General features: G+C 38.6%; 1 protein-coding gene across 1 annotated transcript in view; it reads right to left on the bottom strand.

Annotated features, from left to right (window-relative positions):
• Window positions 1-23454, bottom strand: part of LOC107688095 (voltage-dependent calcium channel gamma-3 subunit-like) — a 41256-nt gene that overhangs the window by 7304 nt on the left and 10498 nt on the right. Inside the window, exon 2 of the mRNA XM_016485662.1 lies at window positions 2774-2857. Coding sequence (XP_016341148.1) covers window positions 2774-2857 — 84 coding nt within the window. The remainder of the gene's footprint in view (window positions 1-2773; window positions 2858-23454) is intronic.

Raw genomic sequence — 23454 nt, 5'->3', positions numbered from 1 at the left:
GTTGCAACTCTTGCGTCATCAGAACAGGGTGTTCAACGCACCACCGTTTCCGTTTAAAAAACGTTTTGCACCCAGTGTTGCCAATTTAGCTACTTTGTAGCTAAATTTAGTGACTTCCCCGCCCCTTTTGAGACTTTTTTCAAAAGTTTAGGGACAAATATAGCAACTTCTTGGACAAACCTTATCTAAGTTCTCATCTTGCCCACTGATCTACGTTCATCTTTATATAGATCAGTGAATTTGCCATTGTGATGTCATCTAGTGACATTTAGCTACCAGTTTTAGCTACTTTCAACTGAAAGCAGTTGGCAACACTGTTTGCACCACTTTTGTTGGGGCTGAACGCAGCCCTGCACCTAACCCAACGCAACAGAGTGCGGTGCAGGACAACTCTTGATAGGTGAGTGCAGGTGCGGGCGGGAAGAGACTCGTGTGTGTGCAGGATGTGGGAGAATAAAATGGGTACTCCCGCAAAATAGAAATGATCTAAACATAAAGTGTCTAAAACATAAAATGTTTTATTTATCTGTTGCACAAAAGCAAAAAGAACAACGAATAACTATTAACATTAAAATGATTGACATGCGCAAGCTAGGCAGAGTTTCTATTTATAACACGTGTTTAAAGGGTTGCACAATGTAGCCAATCACAGACTCAGCTGTTGATTTCTGGAACGCAATGGCCAATCAGAGGTGATTAAGTTAGAATCTACTCACCGCAGTGCTGAAATTGCGTGCTCACGAATCCTCTCATTTTAACACACGAAGTGTAGACACTGTGATAGATTCATTGTGCATATATTTATTGTGTTATAACAGAGCTTTATGAGATCGCGATTAACTGAGATGTCAGCTTTTAGTGATAATAAAGAAAGCGCTGCTCGCATTCTGCCTTGCCAAACCATGCACGCAGCAGCCCATGCTTGCTTTTCTGTTAAAAATAACAGTGGTTTGTGAATGTTGATGCTTAGCCTAAATAACAAATATTTTATCGGGTCCAGTCCAGTCTGATGCCACATCAAAGTAGTTTTCCCAGTGATGTTTATTCATGCATAACAATTCCTAAAAATGTTCTACTTCTGTGTTCCACAGGACAAATAACAGTGTGCAGGCTTGAAACAACATGAGGCTGAGTAAATAATAACAGAATGTTCATTTTTTTTGGTGAACTATCCCTTTAACATGTGACTGTATACACTGCAGTTGAGGTTCATAATTACAGGAATCTGCAGGGCGCCTCATCGCAAACGATGCAATTGACACACAAGCAAAAACACAAATGAGAACAAAAACAAATTCCAAGAATATGTACAAATTTACACAGGGGAGCCAGTTAAAGAAGATGTCACTTAAATAGTGCAACCAAATGGCCATCACAGTGTAAAGGCTTTTGGGTAAGCATGATTTATCACTAAGCATACACCATGACATGCTTGAGCGCGTGCATCTACTCTGTTCGGCTTCAGTCACCAAGCAATTTCAAGACACGCTGCACCTAATCTATAAGATGGTAAAAAGTGTGGAGGTCATTGCAAAAACTGAAGAAACCCAGCAGGGCTAAACGAGAAAAATCCATCTGACCAATATGACCCTTCTCTATGCATATCATCAGTCTGGGTGATTGTGAGACGGTTGAGATGTGTGGGAGAGACTGTAGCAGTAGGGGAGCTGTGACTGTGCATGTGGTGGACGTCTGAACGCACTCTCTCTGGGTTTGAGTCCAGTATAAATTCATGTTTCATTTGAGGTTTATATGGTTTATGAGAATACATTTTATCTTATATAGTATCAATATCCAAGCAATACTATAACATTACTGTACTGTACGCTTGCACTACTGTTCAAAAGTTTAGGTTCTGTAATATTTCTGAATGTTTAAAAAAAAAAAAAAAGTCTCATGCTCACCAAGGCTCAATTTATTTGATAAAAACAGAAAAATGTGTAATATTGTGAAATATTAATACAATTTAAAATAACAATTTTCTACGTAAATGTTTTTAAAAATGTAATTTATTCTTGTGATGGCAAAGCTGAATGTTCAGCATCATTACTCCAGTCTTCAGTGTCACATGATCCTTCAGAAATCACTCTAATATGCTGATTTGCAACTCAATCAGCTAAACTTTGATTATTATTATCAATGATGGAAACAGTTAATATTTTTGTGAAAACCATTACATTTTTGACAATTTTTTCAAGATTCTTTGATTGATAGAAATATTGATCTCTATATATATATGTATATTGTCAATTTAATTTTGCCCCTGTGGAATAAAAGTATTAATTTTAGAGTGCAGGCTAAAAAAAACAACAACTCACTTACAGATAATTTAGTGTTTAAAGTCATTTTAAGTTTGTTTAGACAATACTGACAGTGATGATGTGTGAGTGGTTGTTGTTTGAGCGAGTTGTTTGTAATTAGACAATTTCCACAATTTGGACCCATTAAGGCAATTTGTGGGCCACACTAGGTGGGTATTTTTGCACTGACAGCGACATCAGCCAATCATAGTGACGTGGAGGCTCTCAATGAGATCCAAAGGGAGCCAAAACAGTCACTGCCTCCCTCTTTTTCTGCTGGTATCACTGTTGGATAGTCATAAAAAACTGTTTAATAAAAATGAGTGATTGTGAATTCACGCAATATTTCAGCTCATAATTTCAAATATTTGTTTTCCTTATTTTATATTTGATTATTTTCTCATTCAATTTATTTTGAAGAGGTGCCTCCTCAGAGAAAACGCCTCTGATGTGTGTTGCTTTGACAGACTTACGTAGTAAATACTCTGCTGCATCCTGCTCATAATCTGCATCCTCTGGAAAGTGGTCAATCTTCTTACAGACACCTCGAAATGTTCCTGCAGCCATGAAGAACAGAGAGTAGAGGAGAGAGAGAGAGTCAAATACCATTAGTCTATTTTTTGCGTGCATGTGTTGGAGTGCATATAAATACACACACACACTACAGGAGTCCATTTTATGTGTAAATACTAAAGTAAACGTGTCTTGGTGTTTATTTTGCAGCATGCTTAGGTCAATGAGCACAGTCCTAGTAAGCTGCTTGCTATGTGTATATGTGTGTGCGTATGTGCACGGATGCATGCTGTCTTGTGCATTCACTGACAACCCCTGTGCGCTCAAGATGACAAATTAACAAAAATAACGCTTCTGCCCTCGGGCGTAACATGTGACCGGCTAATGAAGAGGTTTATCGTACCAAATACATGCGCCCTATGTAGGGGGAAACCATTCTGACAAATACTGTTACATTCTCTGCTGCATTAAAGGAGGAGAACACAGCTCAAATGATCGGTGTGTGTTTGATATATTTCCAGTTTAAGCAATTCTCATGTATCATCTTCTCTGCTAGTATTAATGCACAGTACTGTTAAAATACAAAGTAACTGTTAAAATATATGAATTTCAAGATGTAACCAAACTAAATATTTAACCCTCATTTTCTGGTTAAATATTTTTGTGCTTCCAGAGATCCCCTTGATTTACATAATTTAAAATTAAATCAACCTCTTATTTTCCCTTCAAATTCTTTTGATATGCTCCTTGGACCAAATCAAAACCCATCTGACAGATATTATTGAAACATTAAACCTCTGTTTTATTATATAATTATCATTTCTATTCTCAAATATGTTAGTGGTATGCATTCTGGCTCAGTTTGATCATAGCAAAAACACACTGTGGAAAAATATACTTAAATTAAATTTACATTTTAAATTAAAATATATTTAAATTAAATAAATTAATAAAATCCTTACAACACACAAAAACATCACAACATGTCTACAAATATCACCACGTGAATTTTTATTATTTTTTTTTTACTTGGAAATGGGTCAAAGACGTTTAAGCATAAAAACAATAAGTGTAATACTGCTTTAAATGGTTGTTGTTTTTCCCCAAAAAATGTAAAAAGTTTTCTGTTTAATTTAATTGCAATTTTGTTTTTGTTTTTCCGAGCAAAAAATAAATATCATACATTTTTCCCTGATTTACAGAAGACACCCACTAAAATGTCATTCAGTGTAACAAATTTGTCAGGCATATTTACAACAAAAATCAATTTATGACATTAAAAGACTAATTACTTTCACCTCAAATACTAATTAGTTGTAATTTTACATTTTAAAAATTTGCCACAATCCTAGGTTTTGCCCATTTTTCAGTAAGAATTTGTACTCATTTAAAACACAATAAAATGTAATATGCTCCCTTATTCTTTTATATATTTTAATATGTACAAGTCAGAATAAGCATGTTGTTTGAATTTTTACATAAATATTGTGTTACACTGAATGACAATGTAACATTATTTCAACCCAATTTTAATATTTGATTGTCCAAAAACTTACTTGAAACCTTAAAAGTAGACACTTTACTTACATTTAATGTGCTTTCAATGGACATATAATCACTTTTGTAAATTTCTTTTGATGCGGCCATCTTAACGTCTTTGACCCAAATACATAAAATGGCATGACAAAACAAATATTTAATATATTAAATAATAATTAAAATATAAATTTAAATACATAGACAGATATACAGTGGGAGGATCTGCAAGGAGGAATGGCAGAGGATCCCCAAATCCAGGTGTGAAAAACTTGTTGCATCTTTCCCAAAAAGACTCATGGCTGTATTAGATCAAAAGGGTGCTTCTACTAAATACTGAGCAAAGGGTCTGAATACTTAGGACCATGTGATATTTCAGTTTTTCTTTTTTAATAAATCTGCAAAAATGTCAACGATTCTGTGTTTTTCTGTCAATATGGGGTGCTGTGTGTACATTAATGAGGAAAAAAAATTAACTTAAATGATTTTAGCAAATGGCTGCAATATAACAAAGAGTGAAAAATTTAAGGGGGTCTGAATACTTTCCGTACCCACTGTAGACAGATAGATAGATAGATAGATAGATAGATAGATAGAGATAGATAGATAGATAGATAGAAAGAAAATAAAATTGCAAATGGAAAAAAAAATATATATCAGTATGACATTTCAACCAAATGTTATGTATATTTTACAACTATTAAAATGGCATTGACATCTCAAAGAAAACATGAGAGTTAAGAATCAGCAATTGAAAAACTCATATTGATCAACCAACATTTTGAATAAGAACATGTGGTTATGGCTCTGAATTAATACTGAACAAACAGCACCTAATGAGGCCACATAGACCGAATTCTTATAGTTTTCATGGGTCTGCGTGCGTGTTTGTTTCTGTGAAATGCTTTTAACCATTTTGTTTAAGAAAGAGACAGATGGATGGTGAGGGCTTTCAATGATTCAGAGTGAATCAGGGCATTCAGGCTCCTTCAGAAATCCCCTTTGGCTCAGCCCGCAGCCCTCTCCCACCATCACTGTCTACAGGTGACCTGACAGACTGACCGCTCAAAGCCATTCAGCTCTGTTCACTCCCTCAAACACACACACAGACAGGCACACAAACACTGCCAGCTCATAACACAGAGATGGAGGGAGATCAGAAAACGAGTAGGCGATGTAGGCTTGGAGAGAGGGACGGTTATTGTCATGGTGACTGTGACTGCTGTGATGTATTTATGCTTTGAGTGGGAAGGGCTTTAACGTGATGTGAGTCCTCAGATATAAAATTATCTGCATTTTGATAAGATCGTATAAATTGTGCTATAAAACACCCCATGAATCAATGACTTCACCTAAAGGTTACAGTGATAAAGAATTATGAAATGTACCATTGTTTTTTTTTTATGGCACTTTATGAACACATCCTGTAACAAAACAGCACGTTTGTGTTGTGGGCGGTTTTATATCACAATATGAGTAATTTTAACAGTAATGGTAAAAGTATGCATTATGTACATTTTTTATTTTTGCTACAGATTCATTAATACAATATTATATGTCATATAATTGAATATAATTAAATATGTTAAATCTTCCATATAAAACAGACTTAAAAGAGGAAAAAAAAAAGTAATTAGTAAATAAAATAAAAAAAAAGTCAATCTAACAAAAATGATCAATAAATGGCAGGGTCATATTTCAAGCCAAAATTAAAAATGAAAATTAACTACATTTTGGATTTAAAAAATGTAATACATTTTTAGGACCATTAAGATTTTGCTAAACATTTTTTCCATGACAACTAAGCATGTCCCTAATTCTCAGTCAGTCAATCAATCAATCAATCAATCAATCAATCATTTAATAAAAGTGATGACATTTTGGGAGTCAATAAAAATATCAATAAAATATTACGATAATGCAACTGTCACAAATCAAGCCTCTGTGGCTCCCTCCGATCACCACCAGAGGGCTCCGTCTAGTTCTTTGACTTCATCTCCCACAACCACGTGTGTGGGACTGATTACCTGTACACCTGCACCTCATTCCCGGGACTATTTAAGCAGCTCTCAATCCCTCCCTCATTGCAAAGTCTTGTTTTGCTGTGGCTAACATTTCTGAGCATTTTCTACCGTGTATTGATCCCTTGTGTATGACCCTGGACTGTACTCCCTTGTTTGATCCTCTGTTGCCTGCCTTTGTGTCTCTGCCTCGTTGTATTGGTAACTCTCTGCCTAGTTTGCTGCCTGCCCTGACCATTTGCTTGTATTTTGACCACGCTATTGCTCTGCCTTGGATTTATCTCCTAATCCATTACCGACTACTTCCGCATCAGCCAGTCCTCGCCTGGCTTTCCCTGAGAAATTCGATGGCTCTCCCACCATGTGCAAGTACTTTCTGCTGCAATGCTCTCTGTTTGTCAACCAACAACTCATGCTATACCCCACTGACAAGAGCCACATCGTATTCGTTTGCTCTCTGCTAACCGGGAGAGCGCTGGACTGGGCCACGGCTGTATGGAGCGAGGATTGACCGGCTTTCCCTACATTCACCTGCTTTCTGCAACGTTTCCGGGAAGTGTTTGAGCACCCAGCGGGTGGTAAGGAGGATGGTGAACAACTTTTGGCCCTCCATCAGTGGAAAAATTCGGTGGCTGACTATGCTCTCACCTTCCGCACTCTAGCTGCGCAGACTGTGTGGGTTGATGACACTCTCAAACTGCTGTTTCGTAAAGGACTCAACGCAGAACTGCAATCTGAACTGGCCTGCCATGATGAGGGAAAACCTTTAGATCAATTAATTGACCTGAACATCCATATTGATAATCTGATTGGTTCACAACGACAGCCCAGGTACTTCCCCACTCATCTTTCTGCCACTCAAGCACCCACAGAAACAGAACCCATGCAAGCTGGATTTACTCATCTCAGTGCAGAAGAAAGAGAGGGATGTGTCCGCCTGAATCTATGTCTTTATTGTGGTCAGCCTGGACATCTGAGAGCATCATGTCCCACTCGAAATTCTACTGCAGTGAGTCATCCACTATATTCTTCATCTAATGTTGAACTTCTCATAACACTCACATTTAATGGGGAGACCATTAATACTTTGGCTTTGATTGACTCGGAGGCTGCGGGCAACTTTATCAATGCTGAGTTCGCCAAGTCTCATGACATTCCCCTTATCCCCTGTGACTCTCTATTGGCAGTGCAGCATTAGACAGACACCCCCTGGGGGCCGGACAAGTTCACTTCACCACTGAGACCATCAGTCTATTCCTCATTCAGTCACCTCAGAACCCTGTGATCCTTAAACTTCCCTGGTTACAAGTGCATAATCAGCAAATTTCATGGACTGAGAAACAAATAACCCAGTGGTCTGACTGCTGTCTCCAACAGTGTGTTCTCACTATTCCCCTAAAGTCTTTGCACATTGCCGCTGTTCAATTGGAACCCTCTTCCATTCCCAATCTTCCACCAGAATATAACGACCTGGCTGAGGTTTTCAGCATGACCAAGGCTTCTCAACTTCCACATCATCACTCTAATGACTGCGCCATTGATCTCTTACCCGGCACAACACCTCCTAAGGGCAGAGTTTTTCAAAGATCACAAACAGAGTCAGAGGCCATGAAAACTTATATTGAAGAGGAACTAGCCAAGGGTTTCATACGGCCTTCTATCTCTCCAGCTTCTGCCGTGTTTTTCTTCGTAAGCATTTAGTATGGGGGACTTCGTCCTTGCCTTGATTATTGAGGCCTGAACGAAATAACTGTCAATTTCCGTTACCCGTTGCCTCTGGTTCCAGCAGCCCTTGAACAGCTCCACACCGTCAAGTACTTCAGCAAACTCGACCTCCACAGTGCATGCAATCTCATTCGAATCCGTGAGGGGGATGAGTGGAAAACGGCATTCTCCACCACATCAGGGCACTATGAATACTTTGTTATGCTTTTCGGGCTGGTCAATAGTCTCTCAGTCTTCATCTTCTGAGACATGCTCAGTCGATGATTTATAGTTTATTGATGACATCCTCATCTTTTTAGACTCCTTGGATGATCATGTTCAACATGTAAGAGCTGTCCTGCAACTTCTGATACCACATTAATTGCACACCAAAGCTGAGAAATGTGAATTTCATCAGTCTGCTGTCTCGTTCCTCAGCTACATCATCAGCTCAGAGGGAGTCGCCATGGATGATAGAAAGGATCAGGCAGTACTGAAGTGGCCTCAGCCCGCCTCAATCAAGGAACTACAGCTTTTATAATGTTGGTAACCAGGAACTTCTTGCCATAAAGGCAGCCTTCGAGGAATGGCATCATTGGCTAGAGGGGGCCAAGCATCCATTTGTGGTTCTAACCGATCACTTTAACCTGGAATATCTCTGTTCAGCTAAGAGACTCAATCCTAGACAGGCAAGATGGGCATTGTTCTTCACTCACTTCAATTTCACGGTAACTTACCGACCAGGTTCCAAGAACACCAAGGCAGATGCTCTCTCTCGGCAGCATGAATCCTCTTTGATACCACCAACTAACGAACCCATAATCTCTCCCACGTTCATACTGGCTCCTGTAAAATGGGACATTATGACTGAGATTACGGATGGTCATGCATCAGATTCACCTCCACCAGAATGCCCCCCAGATCGCACCTATGTGCCATCCACACTTCGCAAGTGGGTCATTTAATAGGTCCACTCATCTCCCAGTTGTGGCCATCCCGGTATTGCCGCCACCATTCAACTACTTTCCAAACGTTTCTTGTGGCCCATTCTACAATCAGATACTATCACCTTCATTCATGATTGCCCGACTTGTAATATCTCCAAATCCTCTCGACAACTACCCGCTGGACTGTTACATCCATTAACGGTCCCTCATCGCCCTTGGCCACACATTGTCATAGATTTCATCACTGACCTCCCTAACTCCATGAGTCACACTGCCATCCTCACCGTGATAGATTGATTCTCCAAGGCATAACGTTTCATTCCACTGCCCAAGCTACCCACAGCCCTTGAGATAGCCATACTGTTGTGTAACTGTGTTCAGATTCTATGGCCTCCCAAAAGATATTGAGTCAGACCGGGGACCTCCCGAGTATGGTCCGCATTCTATCAACACCTTAACATCAACATCAGTCTCACCTCCGGTTATCACCCTCAATCCAAAGGCCAGGTTGAACGTCTCAACCAAGAACTCACTCGCTTTTTCCAATATTAATGCCACAGAAATCAGGCTGACTTGAGCCAATATTTGATGTGGGCTGAATATGCACAAAATTCTCTTCACAAACCCTCCACCGGTCTCACACCCTTCGAATGTGTGCTTAGTTTTCAACCTATTCCCCTGGTCTGGAGAACCCTCCGAGCTCCCTGCTGTAAATGACTGGCTTCAGAGAAGTGAGAATGCCTGGTTCCACCTCCAGTGTGCCTCCATTTTCTACCGTGTATTGATCCCTTGTGTATGACCCTGGACTGTACTCCCTTGTTTGATCCTCTGCTGCCTGCCTTTGTGTCTCTGCCTCATTGTACTGGTAACTCTCTGCCTAGTTTTCTGCCTGCCCTGACCACGCAATTGCTCTGCCTTGGATTTATCTGACACTGGTGATTGAACTTTGCCTGTTAGTTAGAGCGCGGACAAGCTACAGGTGATGAGAAGCTTCAGTAGAACAACAGTGAACTGTGGTCAAATGAGATGTTGTCTGGTCATATGTCAGTAAAAGTGATTGTTCCTGTCCTGTCAGCCGTTATATTGTGCTCGTAGCACATGCTCTTCAATTGCACGCACAAATGCGCCGGCGCATGCTGTAGCCTGTATAATTTCATATCAAAGCGCGACAGAAACTACGAGCATGCAATGTTGTAGTTATTTCATCAGTTAAGTTACCAAGAAGGCAATTAAAGCTGCCTTAAAACTGTGCATGTAAGTATATGTTACAGTGGGTACGGAAAGTATTCAGACCCCCTTAAATTTTTCACTCTTTGTTATATTGCAGCCATTTGCTAAAATCATTTAAGTTAATTTTTTTTCCTCATTAATGTACACACAGCACCCCATATTGACAGAAAAACACAGAATTGTTGACATTTTTGCAGATTTATTAAAAAAGAAAAACTGAAATATCACATGGTCCTAAGTATTCAGACCCTTTGCTGTGACACTCATATATTTAACTCAGGTGCTGTCCATTTCTTCTGATCATCCTTGAGATGGTTCTACACCTTCATTTGAGTCCAGCTGTGTTTGATTATACTGATTGGACTTGATTAGGAAAGCCACACACCTGTCTATATAAGACCTTACAGCTCACAGTGCATGTCAGAGCAAATGAGAATCATGAGGTCAAAGGAACTGCCTGAAGAGCTCAGAGACAAAATTGTGGCAAGGCACAGATCTGGCCAAAGTTACAAAAAAAAATCTGCTGCACTTAAGGTTCCTAAGAGCACAAGGTGCCTCCATAGCAAATGGCTGCAATATAACAAAGAGTGAAAAATTTAAGGGGGTCTGAATACTTTCCGTACCCACTGTATATGAGTTACATTTAAGAACCTCTTAAATGCAGTGGTTTTCAAAACTGTCCTAAAGCAGCCCAGAACTGTCTCCCTCATCTAACACACCCGATACAACTCTTCAGTTCATTAGAAGAGACTTTAAGACCTGAAGTGGGTCAGAAAAGGTAAAGAGTTGTGAGAAAATATGATGTGTGTCAGATCCGCGTCATGTTCAGCAGCGGCAGCTCTTAACCCTCTAAGCGCCAAAAATTGCTACAAGACGTCATACTTAATAAAATAGACTGTAGTTCCTAATATGGTGTAATATCTCATTTGTATTCCCTACCACTAGATGGCAGACATGTAGTACTTTGATTCTAGACCAAAATTACGTCACGTTCCTATTCAAAGTTTTCGAGGAAATAGCAGAGCAAGTGAGCTATCGTGTAATTGATGCGGAAGCAGTTCAGTTCATAGCGTGCGAGTAAATTGTGAGATTTGTGAGAGAAAATCGCCAAATGGCTAATAGAAAGTTGTACCGTGAGGATGTGTTGCAAATGTTATTTGCCGATTCTGACTCTGAATGGGAATATTTGCCTTTTGGAAATGACGATCGGTCGTCTAATAATCGCGCTTCTCCCGGAACATCTTTGCAGCGCAATGGTGCCGCCGCGCAAGGCGAGAGTGTTCACGAAGCACAAACAAGCGATCATTTCGACCCTTTGCCCAACGGGGATGGGGGTGGCAGGGGAGAACGTGGTCGTAGTGTCCATAGGAGAGCTGTTGCTAGAGGTAGAGGTAGAGGCAGCAGGGGTAGGAGAAATAGGGCTGGAAGTAGCACTAGCTGCCCCAAAGAGGTGGGAGTGGCCGCGGTACTCATGGCCATGCTGTGCGTGGGAGAGCCGGGAGATGTGGTAGAGGCAGCAGGGGTGATCTGGATCTAAATATGGCAGGAAATAGTGATGACAATGGTGGCTGGGTTTATTTGAGAAATGAAGTGTATCAGGACTGGATCAAACGCTTTGATGAGCCTGTTGGTAATTTAGTTCTTTCTCCCGTTTTATTGTTTGTTTCCTCTTTTCTGATCATTTAGAATGAGGATAAAAAGACAACAACAAAAAAAACATGCAAATAAGTTCAAACATCCATTCAATATCTATTATTTCCTGAATATTACTGATCAAATCCCTGGTGCCTAAAGGGTTAAAGCAGCCAAAATAACCTAATAACCAGCTGCTGTGATGTCTGTTCATCAAAGAACAAAAGAAAAAAGAAGAAATCAATAACTTTTGTAGCTTTAAGGATTGATCTTTATTTAAATTAGAATTTAGTGTTTGATTACTTTATTCAATTTCTGTATATTTCCTACTTGCTGAGGGGCATAGGTAGCTAAATATGACATTTATTATAATGGGTTTATGTGAAGATTGCTTTAAGTTCACCTAAACTTAGTTGTTATTTTTTAAAGTCTGATAAATGTTAAAATTGATAGCCCTCAATTATACTATAGAGTTGAATAGCTATAGTCAATGGTTAAATATTAGGGGGGAAAAACAATTTCATAGAGACATCAGTAGTATTGGTATCTTGGATGCAGTAAAAAAAAAAAGTAGCTGTGTCCAGTGGGATACTGGATACAGTGGGATATTGGATACTTGCCTTCATTCATAAAAAATATGCCATTAAACAAATATTAAAAATATACTGTTCTTTATGTTGTTTCTACATTAATTTGAAGATTGAATGTGAAATTATTGCAATATAAAAGTATATTTAAAAACTTTAATGTTAGGTGGGATTAATCGCGATCAATTTCAGAAAAAATGTGTGATTAATTAGTTAACTTTTTTTTGATCGATTGACAGCACTAATATATATATATTTTTTTAGGTTAAATATGATCCAGACATTTTTTGTGAGTTTCACCCACTGACATTATAAAACAATTAGTTGCTGATTAGATTAGCCACATTTAAAGTTGTTTTAAAATAGCCTGCCTACACACACACACACACACATACACAAACACACGACTTATAGATACTATAATTGTAACCCACACCATAACCCTAAACAGAAAAGATAGTCTTCTGAATTTAAAATAAATAAAATAAAATAAACCTTTATTTACAAATGAAGGCATGCCCAAAGGGAGATTTTGTCAGATTTAGCTCACTCCTGGGTAAAAATTTGTCCCCAGAATATGATTTAGTAGGTACGCTTAGGCACACGCACACACACACACACACACAAATGGTAGTTTCTAGCACTCCTGCCTATTGGAGTCTCAACTCAAAGACAGTCATCTCATATCATATTTCAATAAATCAACTGTCCACTGCCTATGTCCACACTTATCTGTCTAGCGTAGTGTGAAGTACAACCAGGCCTCTCCATCCTCCAATGAGCTCCGATGGATTACAGCAGCGCTAAAAGCATCATAAGACCCAGAAGCTGCTTTTACCAACAATCACTTAGATTTAGAGCCCGGCTCTTTGTCTCCATTTACATAACACACACCTGCAGAATGACTGTGTGTTTGTCACAACTTCAGTCGCCGACCTGTCAGAGAGCTTTACCGGAGGACGGGTGAATGCATTAGTGAGGAAGTATTTCATTAGCTTTTATCTCTATGTTTACTATCATTACATACAGCCTGTGAATAAATAAAAAGAACACTGATGCTATTAACTGAAAGGGTCCCCTGGAAAGACGCCTGCAGGGAATACTCTGCATTGCAATTAAAAGTCCTAATTTGGTCTCTATGCTGACAATGCAATGATTCAGAATAATCTGATTAGAAAACTCAAAGGCTGTTTCCGTAAATTCACACACACAAAAAAAAAAACCTGTGAAACCTTTTTTTTTTCAGTGTTGTTGTCTGCAGGTGGAAAGATTTGTCTTCATCACACTTTGAGGTCTCATTGACCCTTTTGTCTCAGGACTTCTTAAAACAATTAGTCACATTTGAGTCTGTGTTTCACACTTTAAGCTAATGGAGTGCTCGTGCTAGGATATCAATAGAGACGTTGAGAGAGAGAGAGAGAAGTGGGAAAACAAGTAGTTTACAGTCAATATTGAGGTAAAATCACCAGAGACATGTTTTCAATTAAAGGCTACCTTTGTGTGGATTATAAAACAACTCATCCGGTTGTGTTGATTCGAGCCTCTGGGTTTCCACATCGGAGAGAAAGTGAACAGAGCGGTGAGCGGCGAGTCCCATGGGCTGGGGGCTGTCGCCACACCGACACACCTCCGGTTTGAATAATTCAACAGAGATCTCCTCAAATGTGACAGCTTTGTTGGAGGAGACCAGAAAGATTAAGAACTGATGGAGACATTTTCCACTCGGCCCTCCCTTCATGCCCTCCTCCTCTTGGATTGTGTAGCCAGTGCAGTTCTCTTGCCTATTCAGTGCATTGCTAACAGATAAAGCAACACTTTTATAAAAGGAAAAGGAGAAAGCGGGATGAAAAGGGGCTTTTGTGTTGCTCTGAGCTTCGGCATCGCTGCTCTTCTCTCTTGGTCCCGTGTGGCCGGCGGTGGGTGGCTGTGGGCGCAGTGAAGAGCTCTGCCGCTGGAGCTCCTCTGATAGCACACGGGCTGTCTGCCTCACTCTGATTGACACATGGTTAGTCACACTTCAGAGAAATACATGCTCAGCTTAATTTGCCTATGCATTCACCCTCAGCTTAAAGGGAACTTAAGAGTCAAAGTGTAAAGACATCATTTGTGCTGAACGGAGCGACGGAGCAGAAGTCAGCATTTCCATCAAATTTCCTGTCAAGCCAGATTTCACCCTGTTTCTGGACTATGATGGCCAAATCCACTGACGATGTAGGAGGCAGTCTCAAAGCCTTTCTTTTTAGCATGTTGTACATGTGAAGAATATTTTATTATACAACATTATAGCTGTGTTCCAAAATGTAGTGAGCTAAATACTGTATCTAGACAGCATCATAGGGCACTATGGGGTCGTTCACACAGAACATGCTTTTGTATTCCACTGAGCTGCTTTTCCATTGTTTTTCTATGTAAACGTGCTAGAGAGATGTGATTGACCACTACGCTTGCGTCTTACGTGGCACTCAAGTTCAAAACTTCAACTTCAAAAAATGTGACTATTAATGACTATGAACACGACTATTACAGATTAATTTTTCTGTTTGTCCAATAGGTGTCGGAAATGGAAGACTTTCATTTTGACTCGCAGAGGATGCCAGTGCCTGAGCATAGACACACAGGAGTGCCCACTCACCATATTTATTAGTTTATAGTCTTTGTTTAACAGTTCTGTCAATTTGATATAACTGTTAAACAATGAAAGTGAATGGTATATAAACAAATATTATTTTGCCTTTCTATTAATAGCAGAAAGGCATTTAAAAACACTATAATACTCTCTCTTATACCATCTGCATTCAGCAAATAAGCATTTATATTATTTGAACAAGTCTTTGAATATCGAATAACATTTAATTCTACAAACTTCGCAAACCTTGGTAATTCCAGCTGTTGCAGGGTTTCTGCAGACTTGAACAAGTTAAATTTAAGACTTTTTAAGACCTTTTTAATACCACCTTATATGAAATTTAAGACCTAAACCTGTAATGGAAATACACATTTTATTACATACATACAGTATATGTAATATTTAATGTGTATAAATTAAAAACAAAACAAAATATCAATGCTGTAATAAATGGTATTTATTACTATGATATACAGTGAACTTTTCATGTCAGCAGACCATATTCCATACAAAATATCCCCACAAAATAACTGCATCACTGAGATTTTTGGCTTAAATCTGCATATTTACCTTTACAAAGGCCTATTTTTAACCTTTTTAGATGTATGCATCATCTTACATGTCAAATTATTACAATTTATCAATAAATTCAATATACACTATAGGGCTGCTACCAGTCAGATTAAATAATTTACACTGCAAATAACAATAATTACAACTGCAATAAATAATGTTATGAGATTAATGTTTTAAATGCATTTATGAATATACAAATAAGAAATGTTGAGGGGAAAAATGCATACTTTTCAACAAACTTCTCAACTGAACTACCAGTAAGTGACGGTAAGTCACTTAATGAGTGAGTATTGAGTCATTCATTCAACTGATTGAACGTGTTATCATGCTGGTATCTTAAGGACTTTCATGGACAGCTGACTCCTAAAGTTTTTGATATTCTTCATATTCTGTGTGGTGGTCAGATAAATTTAAATAGATTTTTACCTTTTATGGGCATTTTTACCTTTATGAAGCCATTTTTCCTAAAAGTGTGCATTATATTTTGAGTCAAATTCTTACATTTAATCAGTGAATAAGAATAAGACATTTGGGCTGTTACCAAGCAAATGAAATCAGTATCAACAAAATTCATTTTTTTTTGCGTCGTGAGAATATTGAGCAAAATAGCTCACTTGTCATGGTGTTATTTAACTATATCATGTTATGAATAAACTAAACATTTTGAATTTTTACCTCAGTGTGTTTCTTCTGAGTTGCTGTCTGCTGTCACGCTCATTTGTTCTGAAGTCTCGAGACAAACCGAGTGAGCCTCAGCGCGAGCTTGTATTCTGTATTCTGCTAACTTACTGCAATTATCTGTGACGACGCAGTAACTTACCGCGGGTCGGTCTGTCCAATGATTGTAAGTCATTAGGTCCGTCAGACTTGATATTTTAGCGGTAATGAGACCAAAAATAATTAAGACCCATCGAATCCGAATTTAAGATATTTTAAGACTTTTTAAGGCCTTATATTAGGAAAACGTTATTTAAGCCATTTTAAGACTTTTGAAGGACCCGCGGACACCCTGTGTTGGATCTTTTAAGTGTGCACTGGAAGCTTGCATAAAATATTTTTTGTCAAATTATTCATCTCAAATTTTGTAAATATTATGTAAAATAAACAAAAATGTAAATGCAGAAATTGTTATGCATGTGTTACTATCTTTAAATTAAATAGTCTGATACCGGCTATATATCAGTGATTGGCCATCCTGCTATCTAATATAGCATCATCAGCCATAAAAAAAAAAAAAAAAAATCAAATCCATATCAGTCAACCACTATTTTTGCCTTTTTTTATTGGTGCACTCGCTGTGTCTGAATATGCCTACTTCCATACTATATAGTAAGCAAAACACAGCATGAAAAGAGTAGTTTGACCAAATTCATAGTATTTGAAAAACAGCAGGTGAAAAGCGAGGTCAAGTGACCGTAACAACATGGTGGATGTAGTGCAGGGCTGTCCAAACTCGGTCCTGGAGGGCCGGTGTCCTACAGAGTTTAGCTCCAACCCTAATTAAGCACACCTGAACCAGCTAATCAAGCTCTTACTAGGCATAGAAACTTCCCAGGTGTGTTTAATTAGGGTTGGAGCTAAACTCTGCAGGACACCGGCCCTCCAGGACCAAGTTTGGACAGCCCTGATGTAGTGTGTCTGAATTTCATTCACATTCTCCATATTCATTCCATATAGAACCTTTTTAACAGTCGCAAATTAAGTTTCAAACCATATCGTATGGACCAGACCTACTGGACACAGCTACTTTTTTTTACTGCATCACTTTCAGTACACACTACCAAAATTAAATTCACAAATTCATCAAATTAATTTGCTGTGGTGCTGAAGATTCATCAGTGGCATTGATTCAGCAGTGAAAAAAATGTTTTGACACGACCAATGAAAATAGGCTCAGAGTGAAAGCTTGGGATTTCAATTGGAGATCATTTAAATTAAAATCCTGATTATTTTTACCCAGCCCTATGAATAGTTATATTTTTGCGTCATGCTGAGTTGATTCCTAAGAGTGTTCCAAATAAGTCGCTTCACATTTTGTTTAGGATGCTATCTTCAAAGGCAGCTATCTTTGTAGGCTGTAAAAAGCAAGACAGCTCACTAGATTTTGGAAAAGAGCTTAAAGCACATTTCCGTAGCCACAATGAAATTGAGCTACCAATGGCTTGTGCCAGTCAAGAGTGTGACAGTAATCACTGCTCCAGACAAAACACTGCACATTTCTGCTGCTTTTAATGACCTGTGTGTGTTTAATTTTGCAGGTAGAGTCTGAAAATTAAGGCCCAGCTTGCAGAGAGACTGATTGGCCTAATGGTTTTGACATGGTGAGTCATCCACATTTATTAGGCATGGTTTTAATGATCCTCCACAGGGCACAATATCTTTGCACAATAATATTCTTACCAACACGAGAGGCTCACTTACCAGCCCGCTAATTCAACTAAATATAACAAGGCAAGGAATGCTTTATTCGAGCTCTGTGATAAGCGGAGACATGGAGCATCCATGTTAAATCATGTTTCTAGAGAATGGGGTAATAAATGTGCAATGTGGCCTGTCCAAGACAACTGGGATGGCGCTGAAAGACTTCAAATTGTACAAGAGGCAATCTTCTTCCACTTGTGGCGTCGCATGTCCCCTCCTCTCTCCCACTCGCCCGCACACACTCGGAAGCCGTTAGCTGCTTATTACTGTTGTCTCAGCAGGGCCCAATAACTATTCTTGTTTAAGTCCGTTACTTCTGCTTTGGTCTTTTCCATTAAATGGAGTCTTTTCAGACGACAGCACACTTCAAAAGATGGGTAGAGGGGTTGTGCAGCAGCTGATACAGGCAGCCACTTCCTCAAGAACCGCAGGGGCTCTTGAATGCCTCTTAGGGGCTGAATAGTGTAAGCAATCCTGAGGGGTTCACTCCAGGACAATGTCCCTTCTTTTCCTTCCAGTAGTGTCATGCCCATTCAAACAGAGTGCCCCCTTGGAAGTGGATTAGCAATGCAATTTCCAAGACAAAAATCACATTTTATCATATTGTTTGTATCTTTGAGATAGAGATATATATATATATATACAGTGGTGTGAAAAAGTGTTGGCCCCCTTCCTGATTTCTTATTTTTTTGCATGTTTGTCACACTTTAATGTTTCAGATCATCAAACAAATTTAAATATTAGTAAAAGATAACACAAGTGAACACAACATGCAGTTTTTAAATGAAGGTTTTTATTATTAAGGGAAAACAAAATCCAAAACTACATGGCCCTGTGTGAAAAAGTGTTTGCCCCCTAAACCTAATAACTGGTTGGGCCACCCTTAGCAGCAACAACTGCAATCAAGCGTTTGCGATAACTTGCAATTAGTCTGTTACAGCGCTGTGGAGGAATTTTGGTCCACTCATCTATGCAGAATTGTTGTAATTCAGCCACATTGGAGGGTTTTCGAGCATGAACCGCCTTTTTAAGACTAATATTTAAATTTGTTTGATGATCTGAAATATTAAAGTGTGACAAACATGCAAAAAAATAAGAAATCAGGAAGGGGGCCAACACTTTTTCACACCACTGTATATATATATAATTTATATTATATATATATAAGGCTCATCAAGGGTGCATTTATTTGATCAAAAATTCAGTAAAAACAGTATTATTGTAAAATATAAAATCCCTGTTTTCAATTTCAATATATATTTAAAATGTCATTTATTCTTGTGATGTCAAAACTGAATTTTCAGCAGGCATTACTCCAGTCTTCAGTGTCACACAATCCTTCAGAAATCATTCTAATATGCTGATTTTAAGCTCAGCAAACATTTATAATTACTGTTGAAATGTTGAAAACTGTGAACTGCTTACATACATAATTTTTTTTCCAGGATTTTATTATTAACAGAAAGTTCAAAAGAACAGCATTTATAACATTATAAATTACTGTCACTAGTATTCACATTGATATTTACTGAATAAAAGTATTAATTTGTTCATGCAAATAAAATAAAATAATATAAAATAACTGTGACCCCAGACTTTTGAACGGTGGTGTATATGTCAATATATTTACTTTCATACATCAGGAAAAAATAGTCATACATATTTGGAAAGACATTGTCATTTACATGCCAGAATTATCCATTTTAAGTGACAGTGCTTCCCAAAAAATATAAAATTGTTTAGATAAGAAAGTCATCATTTACTCACCTTCATGTCGTTCCAAACCTGTATGACTTTCCTTTCTATTCAGTACACAAAAATGACATTTTGAAGTTTCATTTTGATGTTCAACTGTATTTTAAATAATAGACTAAGTCTTATATGTCTGTAAGGACGTGAGTAAACGATGTCATATTTTTGTTTTTTTGTCACTTATTGTCACACTCTTGTGACAGGGAGGCGCACAAAGTCGAAGGTAATCCAAATAACATTTAATTGTAATCCAAGATGATGAAGATTCATACAAAACACAGGGTAACACAAGCAGCATACACAACTAATAACCGGCCAAGGACTGAACAGAACAGGGAAAACTTTTACAGATACTAAACGAGGGAACTAATGAGATGATTAACGAACACAGGTGAACTGAATGAACTAATCAAAAGAGAGCCAGAAACTAGGTCAAAGTCAAAATGGGCATGAAGACAAAAACTAAATGAAAACACAACAAAAGAAGTCCATAACTGTGAAACTTATCCTTTTAAATATTCCTTAAACAATTATAAAAATACCAGTTATACATGAAAAACTGACCCAAACCTGGCCTGAAATTCACCAGTTTGTTGGGTTGCAAACTGCTAACTCACCCCAGCAAGGCCAAAGTGCTTTGACAGAGGAATGACAGTATTCATCTAAAGTGGGCTGCACTCCCTATTTGTAATTCAATGAGACCATCTTGTCTTTTGGTTGCCAAAGACAGAGCTCATGAATATTTGGGCTTACTGCACAACACATGACAGCAGAACCATGAAAGTGAACACATTTTGTGTGGAGGCTAATCCTAAAAGGCCGTATGTTTGGCCGATAAACATTTGCCTGACACCATCGGAGCCTGATCCAAAGGATGAGGAGTGTTATGCTACGTATGGGAGGGACTCAAAGCCAGCTGGTACATACTGTACATGTGAGTCCAACAGCAGCCAATGCTGACGCTGTGATTGCTGTGAAAGCACTTTTTTGAATGGCCTTCATGTCATGGCTATTCTTCAGAGCCAACATGCTTGATTTAGTTTTCCATGAAAAGGAGGAAGCTGCCTGCGCAAGCCAGCCAAAGGTTCTTGCCAGCCCATTCTCCACAGAGAGGTCTCCTCAGGCACGGGCCAACATCGAGTTTAATAGACTTATTTGGCTTGTTAACACTCTAGCAGCGCTGCCCGTATTCACGCAGAGGTGAAGTCAACACATACACATCAATATTCAGTTCTATCCCTCCCTGATCCCTTTGCTTTCCCACTATCCCCAATATAATATGTATCATACAAGAGCTCTGGAATAGTGCTGGACATCTACATGAAATGTGCCAAAAACTGTTCTACATGAGTGAATGCAAGTGAGTAAACAACCGGGGCTTAAGGGAGATAACGGCACTTAATAACACAGGGGAGGAACACGGCTTTTTCACGGCTTTTTCAGCAGGCTTCCTAATCACAATACACCAGGAGATCGCAGAAACACAAGACAGATAGCTCATAAAAACAGGGACACAGCCATAACTATTGTTCGGCGGTGAGCTTATGAAACCCCGCAGGTGAACATGCTGCAGATATTGAAGACACTTTCTCATTGCCAAAGCCACAATAATTCTTGCGGTGACTTGTGTGAACAGGCCGGTGTGGGTGCTACTTTGAAGAGCTATAGCGATACTATTGCGCTCTAAGTACATTAAGAGAAACCCCCTAGAGGCCAGCACAATCAATGTTTGCCCAAGGAGTGTGAAAGTCTGTGTTTGACACCGCAAATGACCTTGGGACTGGTGGACTATATTGTTGTTAGTGTCAGATAAAGCTCAGTATTGTAACAATTGTGTGGGCATGCATGCACACTTTCATATAAGTGTTTCTTCAACACTCAGTACACCCCAGGGGTTGAAAGTAGAAACATAACTTTAACTGTCTTTTTCTTTTATATGAAGGTCACATAAAGACTATCATGGAAACTTTTCACAAGTGCCTTTTATGTAGATTTTATTGTTCAACTCTTGTCCCCATTACTTAGTAATGCGTTACTGTAATTTCATTACTATTTTAGTAACGGAGTAATTTAACGCGTTATAATTTTGCACCCCCCCTTCGGACGGAGAGAGACGGTCGGACTTGAGTTTTGCGTGTATTCTAGTCTTACTCATACAACTGCCTGCTGTTGCTTCTGATTGCTTTTAGATGGAAAAGCTGCACATAACCCCTGGTCTAGCATCTGTTTTCTTCGTAATAATAGCATAACGAAATAGATTTAGCAAACAATCCAGTGTATCTGCCCTTCTGCTTTGGAAAGCGTCAAATGATTTTACAATGCATTTTCGTACTGTAATTTGATTACTTTTTTTAGTAACGGAGTAATCTAACGCGTTATAATTTTCAAAATGGTAATTAGAGTATAGTTACAAGCCGAGGTCTCTATACGTTACTGCCGCGTTACATTGTTGACAGAATGCAGTGTTTTATAATCTAGAGATTGTAAAAAGGATGTAGCACACGCACTGTCCAGTCCAGTGCCAGTGGATTAGAGACCCGACGAAACAGAGTGTATAGCACGGGACAAGATGGGCGAGTGCTGGTGCGAGCGGGTAGACACTCGTGTGTGTGCGGGAGGTGACCGTGATTTCACCAAGTCAACATGTTCCTGGATCAACATCCTTGTTGATTGGATGGAGGCAGAACTGAATGTGGGCTTGCAATCGACTGTAAGAAACGTCATTAGAGAGAAGTCTGGAAGATCAAGTTATAACACACTAAATAAAAATAAAGAGGTGTTTAGGTTGGAATCCACGCACTCACTGCTCCAGTCACCGCTTTTTGTCCAGTGCTGAGTTCTATCATGCTCGTTCTTCTTTCTAACAAAGACATTAAAAAAAGTTTCATCGTGTAGTCACGTTCATTGTCGTTGTTGTTTTTTTGTAACTTTGTGAGATCGTGATGAATGAGTGACAGTTTTTAATACATTTAAAGGGAGCACTCTTTGCATGCTGCATACGATAATATATTCAGAATTTAAGTAAAACTTGTGTTTTTCATGCTTGACAAGCGGCCACGTAAGACAGAGAAAGCTAACTACTACACTATATAGAAAAAGATAATAATTTCAGAAACACAGATGTGATTCTACAACCGAGCCTGGTCCAAACTCAGGATTTAGGTAAGGAAACGGTTATTATTTGTATTGGCTGCCACGCCAAATCATGCCCACCTGCTTGCTTTTCTGTTTAATTTAACAGTGTTTTTGTGAACATATATATGCTTTAATAACAAATAATTGTAACACTTTACAATAAGGTTCTATTAGTTAAGGTTAGTTAATTATTGTAAAGTGCTACCTAAATAATGTATTTTTCAAAAATTATATATACACTGAACAAAATTATAAACGCAACACTTTTGTTTTTGCCCCCATTTTTCATGAGCTGAACTCAAAGATCTAAGACTTTTTCTATGTACACAAAAGGCCTATTTCTCTCAAATATTGTTCACAAATCTGTCTAAATCTGTGTTAGTGAGCACTTCTCCTTTGCCGAGATAATCCATCCACCTCACAGGTGTGGCATATCAAGATGCTGATTAGACAGCATGATTATTGCACAGGTGT

This window comes from Sinocyclocheilus anshuiensis, unplaced genomic scaffold, assembly GCF_001515605.1.
Source record: "Sinocyclocheilus anshuiensis isolate Anshui unplaced genomic scaffold, SAMN03320099.WGS_v1.1 scaffold249, whole genome shotgun sequence".
NCBI classification, from domain to species: Eukaryota; Metazoa; Chordata; class Actinopteri; order Cypriniformes; family Cyprinidae; genus Sinocyclocheilus; species Sinocyclocheilus anshuiensis.
This window is presented reverse-complemented; position numbering and strand designations above follow the sequence as displayed.